Here is a 14,883-nt window from a genome sequence, read left to right as displayed (position 1 = left end):
CCATTCGAATCACGCAGGGCAGGCTGAACCTCTTTGTATGATGCAATTCAGTTCAACAACTGACTTGTAGCACATCATTTTTGTGTGTTTAATAAACATAAACACAAGCAGTCAGCAATCTGGTCATTTTATGTTGTATAACATGTGTTCTCTGTTAATATGATGTAGAAATAAATACTCAAAATAGAAATACTGTGATTGGAAAAAACCAAGTTCTGTTGAAATGACATAAATTTCACATGAAAAATTTCCACAAAAAAAGTCACATGCTGACAAAAAACGCCATTCGACTGAATTTATTGCAGGTCACCATCAAACAAATAAAACACTATTTATAAGAAAATGAGGAATGTCACCTGTTTTGTGCACAATAATTGCCTGAGCATGGCCGCTGTGATTCTTCCTCAGGCTGAGATTGGGGAAGTTTATCTATAATGACTTATGTGACTGTGGTTAGCCATGAACAATGTTTATCTCTCACTAGCTATTACTATTCCTGACACTAATGGCAGATCAGCGATTAATCAAATATATATTTTCAACCAAGCGAAAGAAATGCTAGTAATGTACAATAACTTGCAAAGATACAATATATGTGCCTGGTTTTTAGAGTGCAGGGGAAATTAAAAACCACATAGAAGAGAACATGAACTTTTAGTCCTATATACAGGGTTCCTATACATTTTACATTTTGCAATTCCATACTATGACAGACTTTTCCAGACTTCTCTGTAGATTTAAGGTAATATTTGACATCTTAACACAAATGCAATTTTTTTGAGCAAAGCAATGCATTAAAAGTTCAGTTCACCAAATTACAAAAACAAAGGTAAACTTGTTTATCTGTGCAGGTGGAAAAATCCAATCAAAACTATCTGCATGGTTTGATAAAAGGAGGGGTAAGCGACAAGAAACCGACTCTTTAAGAAACAATGAGCAAACAAGTCTTTATACACCCTACATATAATACTGTTGTTAAGATTTTTATATTTATATGTTTTCTGGTTCTCTTGATGCTGTAAAGTCCAAAAATAAATAACAGAGCACAGACTCATGTTGAGGTTTTGTTGACTGTGCTGTACACTGCTAATGAATCCTCCCCATCTTCTTGACGTCTTGTTCTGTGGAGGGAAGAATAAACCATTCACTCCGACAGTTTTTAACCTAATGTGTAGTTTTACTATAATATGTTCAGCAATCTAAATGTTCACGTGAGAGGAGCTGCTCACCTCTCTGCACTGCTGCCATCGTTGAGTCTGACAGCAGTGTATTCCACTCTGTCCTCCTCCTCGTCCGCCTCAGTTTCTCTCTGAGGACGAACTCTGACGTCGGAGTAGACAGCATCTGTGTGGTTGTGAGAGAAGCTGATGGTGGCGTACTGAAGGTCATCCTGCTGCTCTGCTGCTTGTCTCTGTGCTGCAGCTGATGGGGTGTCGTACACTGGACCCACGTTCAGCTGACGGGACAATCACAACTCAAGCGTTACTGGACTTTTATTGCCATGTTGCACACAATGACCGTACAGTTAAATACTAGCTGGACGGGATCAGGGGAGTTTGTTCTTCAATTCTTATTCTACTCCCTACTTCACCAGGAACTGAGAGTTTCTGGGCACAATATTTGATTCTTATTGTTGTGGATGTAAAACTACTTTGCTGAACCAAACAACTGTGATCCTGAAGCTTTCTGCTGCAGTTCCTACTGGTCACCAGCAGAGGTCGATAATATTCACAGATTGCTTCATTTTCCTTTGTTTAGAAAATCACAACACGTGTTTCGACGGGGTCCTTTAACGTTCATCAGTTTCACTGGTGAAGCCTGAGCCACCACATAACTCTATATTTTAGATTTTGTTCAGCTGAGTCTGAACGACCAATTTATGTTTTATACATTCTGATTAGAATACTTGGTGCAGCATTGATCATCCAGCTTTTTGTTTGTGATTTGGGTCAAAAACTATTGTTTGTAAAATAACACACGCACTGAGAGGGTGACCATGAATAAAGTAGACTGTAGTGAGAAATAAAGCACTTTTCAGATGAGTTTCAACAGGACCAGTACAGTCTGACATTCATGTTTCCTTCTGCACTGAAACACCTGAACTCTTCCTCTCTCACCTGTGCTCTGTTGTCAGGTCTCTCTCCACGCTCACACTGCTGTGTGAAGCACTTATCTCTTCTAGATAGGAGGAAACACAATCAAACCAATGAACTGATGCATTTAGGGAACAGATGATTTAGTGAACACAGTCATGGTGACACAGACTTGCTCACCTAATCCACAGGAAGACAGCAAGGACGATGAGAGCCAGGAGAACAGCAGTGATTGTTCCAGCAGCTGCTGATTTCCATGCAGCTGGATAATCAGAAGGAAATACTGAATATTGGTGAGAATTACAGGATGTTTGATCAAGATTAAGCTTAATACACAGCTCTAAAAAGGGTTAGTTGTGGATAAATCATTAAACCTTTCAATGAGTCCTTGTGCCCTGCATGAAAACCTGCTTTTGCTGTTTCTGCTCTTATTTATTCAGTTACATTTTTGTCATCCATCTGTAAAAGCTTAGGGATGTGTTCAAGGATCTAAATAGGATGTATAAGTGTTTCACTTTGGTTGAGGTGAGGTTGGACGTCTGCCACCGCCTGTAATTGTGATGGGATGCAAAATAAAGGTTGTAGTAAACAGGTGAGTGTAGATGAATGTTCAGAACTCACCTGTAACAACAGTCAGATTTAAGGTGGAGTTACGACGTCCTCTTGTGTTCTGGGCTTCACAGTAATAATTCCCACTGTGTCCAGGTCTGAGCTCAGTGATGGTGAAGATCTGTCCTGAAGCTTTTGGTGAGTCTTCATTCTCCTTGTACCAGGTGTAATTAGCTGCTGGGTTAGCATCACTGCTACAGGTCAGATTGACTGAACTGCCCTCCACTATCTCACCAGAGGGACTCACTGACACAGAGAGAAGCTTTGGAGGATCTGGAGGAGAGAATATGAGAATAAGTTAACATCAATATAAAAATGTGTCATTATTCTCATTTGAACTTTAAATCAAGGGTGACTTTTCAAAGTGGAAGTGAATATTAAGGAGTCAGTAGTTTATACAAACATTACTGGTAAACTGTGTAGTGTCAGTTTGACCCTGTATTAGTGACACTGTGGAGTAAACTCACACACTGGAGGGGAGGGGTGATCCTCACATCCTTTAAGAGCACAGGAATAGCTGCTGTCATCATTAAGAGAGACTCTGAGTGAAAATGTTTCCTCCTTCATTTTCTGTCCATCCTTGTACCAGACATATGGACGATGATCAGATAAATAAGGAGTACTGAGACACTTGAGCTCTGTCTGGGCTGATGATCTTTTCACCAGCACCTGGAGGTCTGGACATGTGACGAAAGAACAGACATGAACTAAACTAGAGAAGAACAATCACAGTGACACACAGAGATTCTCAGTCGTCAATGACTGGAACCAAACTGATAAATATTCCTGTGAAAACGTTACCTGTGACAGACAAAGTGACTCCAGGTGAACCCAAATATTTCCCACCTTGGTTTGTTATGAATCTGAACTTGTACTCAGCTGAGTCGCTCTGTCTCAGGTCTCTGATTCTCAGAGAGCAGAAGTTCTCTTTATAGTGATACTCCACACGACCTGTGTAGTCTGGGTCATTGTTCAGATCCACAGCTGCATTATTAATCCATTTAGTAAACCAGAATGTTTCCTCAACTGTAGTAACATGGTCATTTATCATGTATGGGTATCTGTAGCTGCAGTTCATTTCCACTGTTGATCCTTTCAAGCCACAGATGTGATTGTGGGTGTAAGTCACTCCCCAGTCACTCTGACCCTGTATCACTGTAACACAGAGCACAGCAGAAACCACAATCAGATTCATGACAACAGAGTGAAATTTGATGCTTGTTCTTCAACATGGAAACCTGCTACATGACTCAAATACATTTCCAAAACTACTTGTCTCCAACACTTCTCACTGCAAGTTTAAGACACAGATGTTTGTGATATTGTTATATATTGTTATAAAGATGTTACTGAGGAAAAGTAATGTTTGTCTCCTGTGGGATCTTCCTTTTTATTCACTTTGAAACTCATGATGTTAATAATGTTTCTGACGTCTTGATGTTTTTCCTGTATTAAACTGCAGTGAACACAGACATGGAGAAGTCCAAACAGAAAACCATCAGACCTGTGAATCTTAATGCAGCTTTAATCAACAGTGTTAGAGGAACTAATAGTTATTATTAGGATGTGTGAAATGTCCTTGTTTTGTCAGGTTGTTGTTTAGTGTGTAGGCAGGTATGTTTGTATTCACACTTGATTGCATCATGTGATGGTAGGAAATGAAGGGCAGGTCACTGTTAACTATACAGGGAGTGGAAACATCACACTGACATCAACCAGTGACAAAATGAACCGTCAACATTTGGTTCCTTATTTTGAGCCCTAGGTAGATGTTATCGTGTTCTCACAAACAGAATGTACAGACATTTGCAGATAAACTCTGAAGTTAGTGAATCCTTCAGATGAACCACTTACAGCTCCTTTTAGACAGTTAATTACAACATCACTACCCTCACTGTGCAGTAATACTCACCAGTAAATGTTGAGCTAAAAAGATACTGATGCATGTGTGAACATTAGCTACACAGATGTGCAACAAAGAGCAAAATGTGTTTAATTCATTTTCAACATATGGGATCATAGCAAAGATTAAACCTACAAAAGCAATGATTGACAAATGTATTGATTTTTTAAAGCTGTTTTAGCTTGTTCTGAGTAAGTTTAGTGCAGATATACAGTACCTGTGACAGTGAGAAGGACGACAAATCCACCTGATACTGCTGTTAAACTCATAGCTGCTCCTCTCATCTCTCTGTGAGACTTCAGAGACATTAAAACACATCAGCTGGTGAACGAAGTATGAAAGAAATATCAATATAATCAAAAAACTATTCTTACGTTGGAGAAATGAGATGTTCCTCTGTGCGTAGCGCAACAAACAGAGGACAGAAGTGAAGTTGTGAAAAGAGGACAGACTTCCTTCCTCTTCACACTCTTAATATTCATGAAGTCAGTACCAGTCTGACTAACAGTCATGTCGTCATCGAACAAACTACTGCGGAAGTCCTGAGAGGAAAGAGAGAACTTCAGAGCAGGTGGCAGACAGAATAATCTTTGTAAAATTCATTAATTCTTGGTGAGAGAAAAGTTTTTACAGGTGAGAAAAAAATCTTGTGTCGGGATTTTGTGTTGACAGTTTGTTATGTCCACTGATGTCTCCATGTGTGTGAGTGTGTGCTGTTCTCCAAGTGTATTGCAGGTTTGCCCCGCCCCCTCCTCTTTCCCTCGTTGGGCACCTGAACCATCTCACCTGGAGCTTGTGCCAGATCAGTCAGCTGTTTGTCACTTCCTCCTCATCAGTGGACATCTATCTCAGCCTCCCAGAACTGCTGCTCCTCCCCTCCCTTTTGGCCACCAAGCCGTCCATGAATCTGTTGTGTTGTTGCTGTGGTTAATGTTTGGACCTTGTGGGTGGGCTTTGTTCAAATGACTAAATGACTGTGTTTAAAGTGTTTCTGCTGGGCGAGCCAACGTGCTGATGGAGGGGAACCTTTGTAGGGGTTCTCTGCGTTTTCCTTTTAACTCATTTTCTCATGTTTTGTGGACAGTCAGGGAGGTTAGAGTTTGTCTTTTTGTTTGACTGTGTCGCTTACCTGACTTTTATTTTCTAGAGAGTGTGGAAGTGTGGTTTTGTTTTTATTATTTTGGCCTTGGAGACCCCAACGTTTCTCTTGCTTCCCTTAATTCTGTGATGTTTTTGTTGCATCTTGTTACCTGTGTTACTCTGACAATAAACACCAACCCCTGCCAGACTTGCTATGTTCTTAGCTGTTGTAGTTTGTCAGACTGAACTTGTTAAACTTGTAATCTTTATGTTGCTCCCTGTGTTCCCCTGGATATTTTCTTAAGAGGGTCATAACACAGTTGAACCACATACAACTAACTATTGGTCAAACCTTTTCATGTCAAGGATCCTCAAACTGATATGTAACAAGCCGTGAACCCTATTTACTGTATTTGTCATTCATTAGCATGTAGGCTAACAGCTAACATCAGCATAGCGAAGAGCTAACTGCAGATTAGTGCAGATTAACACATTTCTAGCCAATAGTTCAAATTAAAGGACTAACTGAGAATAAGAACTTCACTGTAATTGTAATATTCAATAAACGGCATTCAGTTCTACATTATGAATATGAATAATAACCATATTCATTTAAATATCAAAATCAAAATGTATCTAAGTGCTTATTGTGTATAGCTATCATTAAATGTATAAAATCAGAATCAGAATCAGTTTTATTACCAAGTATGTTTCCACATACAAGGAATTTGTGCTGGTGCAATTGAGGATCAGGGGGATCAGTGACAGTGTGGCTCTCTAGCCTTGTTGATGAGGCTGATAGCAGATGGGAAGAAGCTATTTTTGTGGCGAGAGGTTTTGGTCCTGAAGGACCGCAGCCTCCTGCCAGAGGGGAGTGACACAAAGAGTTTGTGTCCAGGGTGGGAGGAGTCAGCTACAATCTTCCCTGCACGCCTCAAAGTCCTTGAGGTGTACAGGTCCTGGAGGGATGGAAGATTGCAGCCAATCACCTTCTCCGCAGAGTGGATGATACACTGCAGTCTGTTATTGTCCCTCTCCGTGGCAGCAGCGTACCAGATGGTGATGGAGGAGGTGAGGATGGACTCAATGATGGAGGTGTAGAAGTTCACCATCATAGTCCTTGGCAGGTTGAACTTCTTCAACTGCCTCAGGAAATACATCCTCTGCTGAGCTTTCTTGATGAGGGAGCTGATGTTTAGCTCCCATTTGAGATCCTGTGTGATGGTGGTTCCCAAGAAGCGGAAATGCTCCACGGTGGCCACGGGGGAGTCGCACAGGGTGATGGGGGTGGGTGGGGCTGGGTTTTTCCTGAGGTCCACTATCATCTCCACTGTCTTCAGAGGGTTAAGCTCTAGGTTGTTCTGCCTGCACCAGGTCACCAGACGCTCAGTCTCCCACCTGTAGGCAGACTCATCGCCATCAGAGATGAGTCCAATGAGAGTGGTGTCGTCTGCAAACGTCAGGAGCTTGACAGACTGATGGCTGGAGGTGCAGGTGTTGGTGTACAGGGAGAAGAGCAGAGGAGAAAGAACGCAGCCTTGCGGGGATCAAGTGCTGATGGTCTGGGAGTCAGACACGTGCTTTCCTAGCTTCACGTGCTGCCTCCTGTCAGACAGGAAGTCGGTGATCCACCTGCAGGTGGAGTCAGGCACGCTCAGCTGGGAGAGCTTGTCCTGCAGCAGAGCCGGGATGATGGTGTTGAAGGCAGAGCTGAAGTCCACAAACAGGATCCTGGCATAGGTCCCTGAGGAGTCCAGGTGCTGGAGGATGAAGTGGAGAGCCATGTTGACGGCGTCGTCTACAGACCTGTTGGCTCTGTAGGCGAACTGCAGGGGGTCCAGGAGTGGGTCAGTGATGGATTTGAGATGGGACAGGACAAGGCGCTCAAATGATTTCATGACCACAGAGGTCAGGGCAACGGGTCTGTAGTCATTTAGACCTGTGGGCCTTGGTTTTTTGGGGACAGGGAGGATGGTGGAGGATTTGAAGCAGGCTGGCACGTGGCAGGTCTCCAGTGAGGTGTTGAAGATGTCCGTGAACACCGGAGACAGCTGATCAGCACAGTGCTTCAGGGATGATGGAGAGACAGAGTCAGGACCGGCTGCTTTGTGGGGGTTCTGCTTCTTAAAAAGCCTGTTGACATCTCTCTCCAGGATAGAGAGAGACGTTCCTTTGGTAGGGGAGGAGGGGGTTCTGATGTGGCTAGTTGTGGAGGTGCCAGGGCCCCTGCTGAAGTGGGGGAGGAGAAGCTGGTGACTGGTGTCAGGCCTGTCCCATTAAAATTATCCTATTACCACAGAAAGTCTCCAAACGTCCCACTCAGGTTTTTTGTTTTAATCTCAAAACATCAAACTCATAAGAGGTGAAGTGTCCCTGTTACCATGACTACGTTAAAGCAAACTAACGTTAGCTGTACAGTCAAATTAATCTTGGTCGTAGCTGTTGGTTAGCCATGGAGAAAATATTAAGATGTGAAACAACAAAAAAAGTTTTCTCCAGATAATATCTCGTCATCGTTACATCATTAGCTTTGTTATCTTGAGATAACAGGATAAAAAAAGCCTGAGTATGACCTTTCTCAGCTCCTGTACAATTTACAAGGTTCCTGCACATTTTCAGTTTCCGAATTTCATATTTTATAGTCTCAAATTTTCACTGACATAATTTCATCTCGACACTCAATACCCCATAATGACAAAGCAAAACATGATTTTTATTTTTTGCAAATTTATTAAAAAAGGAAAAAATGAATTGATCACTGAAGTTTTCCAAGAGCACAGTGGTCCATGACTCTTAAACAGAACAACCAGGACTCTTTCTAGAGATGTTTACAGAGCTTACGTTCAGGACGTGTCATCGGTTCACGTTGGTGACCAACATCTTTGACATATTACAAAGGCAAACTATTCAAAGGAGAGTGAAGCTGTTGCACAAGCTATCAATAATGGGCTTTTACTCTGAAAAGGCTTCGCATCTAGTGAACTACAAGCCATGGATGAATGACCCCAGAGATTTACAGCTCAGATGTAAGATAAGCTCCTCTTCAATGAAATTTGTCTTTGCATCTTCATGTCAGTAACATCCTCAGTCATAATAAACCACTGCACTGTGGCACATTTCATCCACACAGTGACAACACTGAGAAAAATAATCAGAGCAAAAGAACAGATTTAAAATTTTCACAGCTGGGAAATAAAATAAGAAGATGATGAAAAATGAACAGAAAAAAAAAATCTTGAAAGCTGAAATCAATGTTGTACTAGTTCCTGTTTCCATCAGGTGAGTCCCACCTTTGCTTCAACAGCATCTAAAAAAGATCATAAAAGCTGCGTAAAGTTACAGTTGTGATTATAAATCTCATGTCGACCTGTTATTGATCCATTCTTCATTAAACAAGAGGCTCTAACCTGACTGTAACTTCACACCAGGTCTTCCTGCTCCTCTGTGTCTTGTGTCTGTGCTGCAGTGGTGGTGCTCTCATAATCAGGACCAGAGTCTACCTGATGGAGAGAGGGGACACAATGAGTCTCACTGGACCTCAGTCATGAAACCTGCACTCAATGACATTTCATCAAACGTGTTTCTAATCATGTCTAAAGCTGAATTATTTGCTTAAATGTGATATGGACAGATACATGACTGCTGATCAGAAAGTTGTATTTTCAGTGTAAATTGACTCCACATCTTCAGTTATGACGACTGTGATACAGAGTGAGTCTTGTAAGTGTTGCAGAGCCTCTCTGTCTCTCACCTCCATCATCTCTACAGCTTCATTTAGTTCAGTGTTTAAACTCAGAGTTTTCTTCTTCCTGGATTCAAACCAAGAACAAATACAAAGTTTAACATGATGAAATTCATAAAACCAAAAGCTACAGGAAGTTTGAAGAAGAACATCAAAGAGCAGTGACTGAACTGATGGACTTTTATTGTTTTACCTCGTCCACAGATTCAAGACGAGCAGTGGAATCGGCATCAGGACAATCAGAGTCAATCTGATGATGTTCATAATTATTGTTGATTTCCCTAGAAAGTGAGACCAACAGACAGAGGGCATTATCAGTAAGATTAGACTGATAGATCAGTTCTCCAGGTGATGCTGTCAGTCAATGTCGTCAATGTGCAGTATGATGAGATTTTCTTTGCATCAGTTCATGTTTTTTATATGTTGATGAGCTCTGGTGCAGTAAACAGGTGAGTGTAGATGAATGTTCAGAACTCACCTGTAACAACAGTCAGATTTAAGGTGGAATTATGACGTCCTCTTGTGTTCTGAGCTTCACAGTAATAATTCCCACTGTGTTCAGTTGTGATGTTGGTGATGGTGAAGATCTGTCCTGAAGCTTTTGGTGAGTCTTCATTCTCCTTGTACCAGGTGTATTTAGCTGCTGGGTTAGCATCACTGCTACAGGTCAGATTGACTGAACTGCCCTCCACTATCTCACCAGAGGGACTCACTGACACAGAGAGAAGCTTTGGAGGATCTGGAGGAGAGAATATGAGAATACATTAACGTCAATATGAAAATATGTTATTATTCTCATTATAACTTTAAATCAAGGGTGACTTTTCAAAGTGGAAGTGAATATCAAGGAGTCAGTAGTTTAAACAAAAGTTACTGGTAAACTGTGTAGTGTCAGTTTGACACTGTATTAGTGACACTGTGGAGTAAACTCACACACTGGAGGGGAGCGGTGATCCTCACATCCTGTAAGAGCACAGGAATAGCTGCTGTCATCATTAACAGAGAGTCTGATGGAAAATGTTTCCTCCTTCATTTTCTGTCCATCCTTGTACCAGACATATGGACGATGATCAGATAAATAAGGAGTACTGAGACACTTGAGCACTGTCTGGGCTGATGATCTTTCCACCAGCACCTGGAGGTCTGGACATGTGACGAAAGAACAGACATGAACTAAACTAGAGAAGAACAATCACAGTGACACACAGAGATTCTCAGTCGTCAATGACTGGAACCAAACTGATAAATATTCCTGTGAAAACGTTACCTGTGACAGACAAAGTGACTCCAGGTTCACCAATATATTTCCCACCTTGGTTTGTTAAGAATCTGAACTTGTACTCAGCTGAGTCGCTCTGTCTCAGGTCTCTGATTCTCAGAGAGCAGAAGTTCTTATCACAGTGATACTCCACACGACCTGTGTAGTCTTGGTCATTTTTCAGATCCACAGCTGCATTATCAATACATTTAGTAAACCAGAATGTTTCCTCAACTGTAGTAACATGATCATTTCTCATGTATGGGTATCTGTAGATGCAGTTCATTTTCACTGTTGATCCTTTCAAGCCACAGATGTGATTGTGGGTGTAAGTCACTCTCCAGCCAATCTGACCCTGTATCACTGTAACACAGAGCACAGCAGAAACCACAATCAGATTCATGACAACAGAGTGAAATTTGATGCTTGATCTTCAACATGGAAATCTGCTACATGACTCAAATACATTTCCAAAACTACTTGTCTCCAACACTTCTCACTGCAAGTTTAAGACACAGATGTTTGTGATATTGTTATATATTGTTATAAAGATGTTACTGAGGAAAAGTAATGTTTGTCTCTTGTGGGATCTTCCTTTTTATTCACTTTGAAACTCATGATGTTAATAATGTTTCTGACGTCTTGATGTTTTTCCTGTATTAAACTGCAGTGAACACAGACATGGAGAAGTCCAAACAGAAAACCATCAGACCTGTGAATCTTAATGCAGCTTTAATCAACAGTGTTAGAGGAACTAATAGTTATTATTAGGATGTGTGAAATGTCCTTGTTTTGTCAGGTTGTTGTTTAGTGTGTAGGCAGGTATGTTTGTATTCACACTTGATTGCATCATGTGATGGTAGGAAATGAAGGACAGGTCACTGTTAACTATACAGGGAGTGGAAACATCACACTGACATCAACCAGTAACAAAATGAACCGTCAACATTTGGTTCCTTATTTTGAGCCCTAGGTAGATGTTATCTTGTTCTCACAAACAGAATGTACAGACATTTGCAGATAAACCCTGAAGTTAGAGAATCCTTCAGATGAACCACTTACAGCTCCTTTTATACAGTTAATTAAAACATCACTGCCCTTACTACCCTTACTGTGCAGTACAGATGTGCAACAAAGAGTAAAATGTGTTTAATTCATTTTCAACATATGGGATCATAGCAAAGATTAAACCTATAAAAGCGATGACTGACAAATGTATTGATTTTTTAAAGCTGTTTTAGCTTGTTCTGAGTAAGTTTAGTGCAGATATACAGTACCTGTGACAGTGAGAAGAAGGACGACAAATCCACCTGATGCTGCTGTTAAACTCATAGCTGCTCCTCTCATCTCTCTGTGAGACTTCAGAGACATTAAAACACATCAGCTGGTGAACGAAGTATGAAAGAAATATCAATATAATCAAAAAACTATTCTTACGTTGGAGAAATGAGATGTTCCTCTGTGCGTAGTGCAACAAGCAAGGGAAAGAAGTGAATCTGTGAAAAGAGGACGGACTTCCTTCCTCTTCACACTCTTAATATTCATGAAGTCAGTACAAGTCTGACTTACAGTCATGTCGTCATCGAACAAACTACTGCGGAAGTCCTGAGAGGCAAGAGAGAACTTCAGAGCAGGTGGAGAAAAAAAAGGTTTTGACAGAATAATATTCCTAAAATTCTGTGAAAACAATGAATGAAAAGTTTCTGTAGGTGAAAGAAAAATCTTGTGTCAGGATTTTGTGTTGACAGTTGATCACTGATACTTACAGACGATTGACTGTCAAACCTTTTCATGCTGAGGACCCTTGAATTGATTTGTAACAAACTGTGGACCCCATTTGATTGTGATGGACACAGTATCTCAGTAACGCCAGTAATGACATCTCAGGATCTCCTCAAGGAAATCCCTTCATACTTTGCAAAAATGTCCACTTGAACTCAAGGACGCACTGATTAGACTTTGGTGTTCAAGGGTCAAAGGCCAACGTCACGGTGACTTCACAAAATGTGGTTTTGGCCTTGTGAACCTAATACCTCCGCAACGCTTGGAGGAACTTCTCCAAATTTTTGCAATTTAGAGAACTGATTATGAAACCATTTCATGTCAAGGATTTTCAAGATGACATGTAACAAGCCGTGGATCCCATTTGATGTGTTTGTCACTCACTAGCTAGTGGGCTAATGGCTAATGGCCATATAGCTAACACTAATGTCAGCTATTTTTAGCCAAGAAGTAATAAGAAGAAATGACATGACAGTAACGTATAATAATTTGCTAACACAATATATAAACTAAGCACAAAAAGTAAGGAAATTTGTGTGTGGTAGATTATTTCTTTGTTGTAAATCTTATACCGTTGGAAAGCCTGTTCATTTCCCTTTTAAACTGAGCCACATTTGTAAAGAACATGCATTTGTGGGATGAGCAGATGAGCTGAATATTTCATGGGTTATGCCCATGAAATATTTGCCAAATCTTCTCTGCCAATGCCAAACTGCTTTTTTTCCTTGTTGCTATTGACTCTTGTTTTGAGCTTCTGGTACCCCCAGGTGCTGACATTAGGGGTGTCTGATTGGCACCTGATTGTCAGCACCTGTGAGCATGGGCCCTGCTACAGTGGTCAGTTGGTGTCTGCTCCAAGAATCGGCATGCCACGTTTGACTGATCTGGATAGGGCCCGTGCAATAGGGCAACATCAAGCTGGTGTTCTGCAAAACCAAGTTGCAGCATTATTTGGAGTGAGCTCTAGTACCATCTGCAAAGTGAAGGCCAAGTTCCATCTAACAGGGGATGTCAGAGACAGGCCGCGAATTGGGCATCCCAAGAATCAGAATCAGAATCAGAATCAGTTTTATTGCCAAGTATGTTTTCACATACAAGGAATTTTTTCTGGTGATTAGTGCAATTGATCAGCAACAGTGGGGCTCTCTAGCCTTGTTGATGAGGCTAATAGCAGATGGGAAGAAGCTATTTTTGTGGCGAGAGGTTTTGGTCCTGAAGGACCGCAGCCTCCTGCCAGAGGGGAGTGTCTCAAAGAGTTTGTGTCCAGGGTGGGAGGAGTCAGCTACAATCTTCCCTGCACGCCTCAGAGTCCTTGAGGCGTACAGGTCCTGGAGGGACGGAAGATTGCAGCCAATCACCTTCTCAGCAGAGTGGATGATACGCTGCAGTCTGTTATTGTCCCTCTCCGTGGCAGCAGCGTACCAGATGGTGATGGAGGAGGTGAGGATGGACTCAATGATGGAGGTGTAGAAGTTCACCATCATAGTCCTTGGCAGGTTGAACTTCTTCAATTGCCTCAGGAAATACATCCTCTGCTGAGCTTTTTTGATGAGGGAGCTGATGTTTAGCTCCCATTTGAGATCCTGTGTGATGGTGGTTCCCAAGAAGCGAAAATGCTCCACGGTAGCCACGGGGGAGTCACACAGGGAGATGGGGGTGGGTGGGGCTGGGCTCTTCCTGAAGTCCACTATCATTTCCACTGTCTTCAGAGCGTTTAGCTCTAGGTTGTTCTGCCTGCACCAGGTCACCAGACGCTCAGTCTCCCACCTGTAGGCAGACTCATCGCCATCAGAGATGAGTCCAATGAGAGTGGTGTCGTCTGCAAACTTCAGGAGCTTGACAGACTGATGGCTGGAGGTGCAGGTGTTGGTGTACAGGGAGAAGAGCAGAGGAGAAAGAACGCAGCCTTGCGGGGATCCAGTGCTGATGGTCTGGGAGTCAGACACGTGCTTTCCTAGCTTCACGTGCTGCCTCCTGTCAGACAGGAAGTCGGTGATCCACCTGCAGGTGGAGTCAGGCACGCTCAGCTGGGAGAGCTTGTCCTGCAGCAGAGCCGGGATGATGGTGTTGAAGGCAGAGCTGAAGTCCACAAACAGGATCCTGGCATAGGTCCCTGAGGAGTCCAGGTGCTGGAGGATGAAGTGGAGAGCCATGTTGACGGCGTCATCTACAGACCTGTTGGCTCTGTAGGCGAACTGCAGGGGGTCCAGGAGTGGGTCAGTGATGGATTTGAGATGGGACAGGACAAGGCGCTCAAATGATTTCATGACCACAGAGGTCAGGGCAATGGGTCTGTAGTCATTTAGACCTGTGGGCCTTGGTTTTTTGGGGACAGGGATGATGGTGGAGGATTTTAAGCAGGAGACGACACCCCAAGAAGACCGTTTCCTCATCTTGTCAGCACTTAGGAACCGTA

General features: G+C 42.2%; 1 protein-coding gene across 3 annotated transcripts; it reads right to left on the bottom strand.

Moving 5' to 3' along the window:
* Positions 1 to 287: 287 nt before the first annotated feature.
* On the bottom strand, positions 288 to 13,484 carry LOC139636160 (B-cell receptor CD22-like). Of its 3 annotated transcripts, none has more exons than XM_071503946.1 (9): positions 12,123 to 13,484; positions 11,963 to 12,044; positions 3,504 to 3,857; positions 3,170 to 3,379; positions 2,715 to 2,975; positions 2,274 to 2,355; positions 2,118 to 2,178; positions 1,230 to 1,456; positions 288 to 1,121 (listed from the first exon to the last, which is right to left on the bottom strand). In XM_071503946.1, exons 1-9 carry the CDS (start codon positions 12,258 to 12,260, stop codon positions 1,052 to 1,054), a joined length of 1,485 nt encoding a protein of 494 aa, XP_071360047.1. In that variant the 5' UTR covers positions 12,261 to 13,484; the 3' UTR covers positions 288 to 1,051. The 3 variants fall into 3 exon arrangements, with proteins under 3 accessions (XP_071360047.1, XP_071360048.1, XP_071360049.1); XM_071503947.1 differs by lacking the exons at positions 11,963 to 12,044; positions 12,123 to 13,484 and adding exons at positions 4,823 to 4,901; positions 4,980 to 6,324; XM_071503948.1 differs by having other exon boundaries at positions 11,963 to 12,238.
* Positions 13,485 to 14,883: the final 1,399 nt, after the last annotated feature.

Source organism: Trachinotus anak, unplaced genomic scaffold, assembly GCF_046630095.1.
Source record: "Trachinotus anak isolate AG129_WGS33_773 ecotype Australia unplaced genomic scaffold, CSIRO_AGI_Tana_v1 ptg000019l, whole genome shotgun sequence".
Taxonomy (NCBI): domain Eukaryota; kingdom Metazoa; phylum Chordata; class Actinopteri; order Carangiformes; family Carangidae; genus Trachinotus; species Trachinotus anak.
The sequence above is the reverse complement of the archived record's forward strand: the minus strand, read 5'-3'. Positions and strand labels throughout refer to the sequence as shown.

What these genes read in the sequence shown, in the direction of transcription:
- LOC139636160 (XM_071503946.1), bottom strand. Translation starts at nt 12,260, where the DNA reads ATGACTGTAAGTCAGACTTGTACTGACTTCATGAATATTAAGAGTGTG. An exon ending in AAATCTGACTGTTGTTACAG is followed by an intron (nt 2,356 to 2,714) that starts GTGAGTTCTGAA and finishes CTGATTATCCAG; the next exon opens with CTGCATGGAAATCAGCAGCT. An exon ending in GATGGCAGCAGTGCAGAGAG is followed by an intron (nt 1,122 to 1,229) that starts GTGAGCAGCTCC and finishes TTCCCTCCACAG; the next exon opens with AACAAGACGTCAAGAAGATG.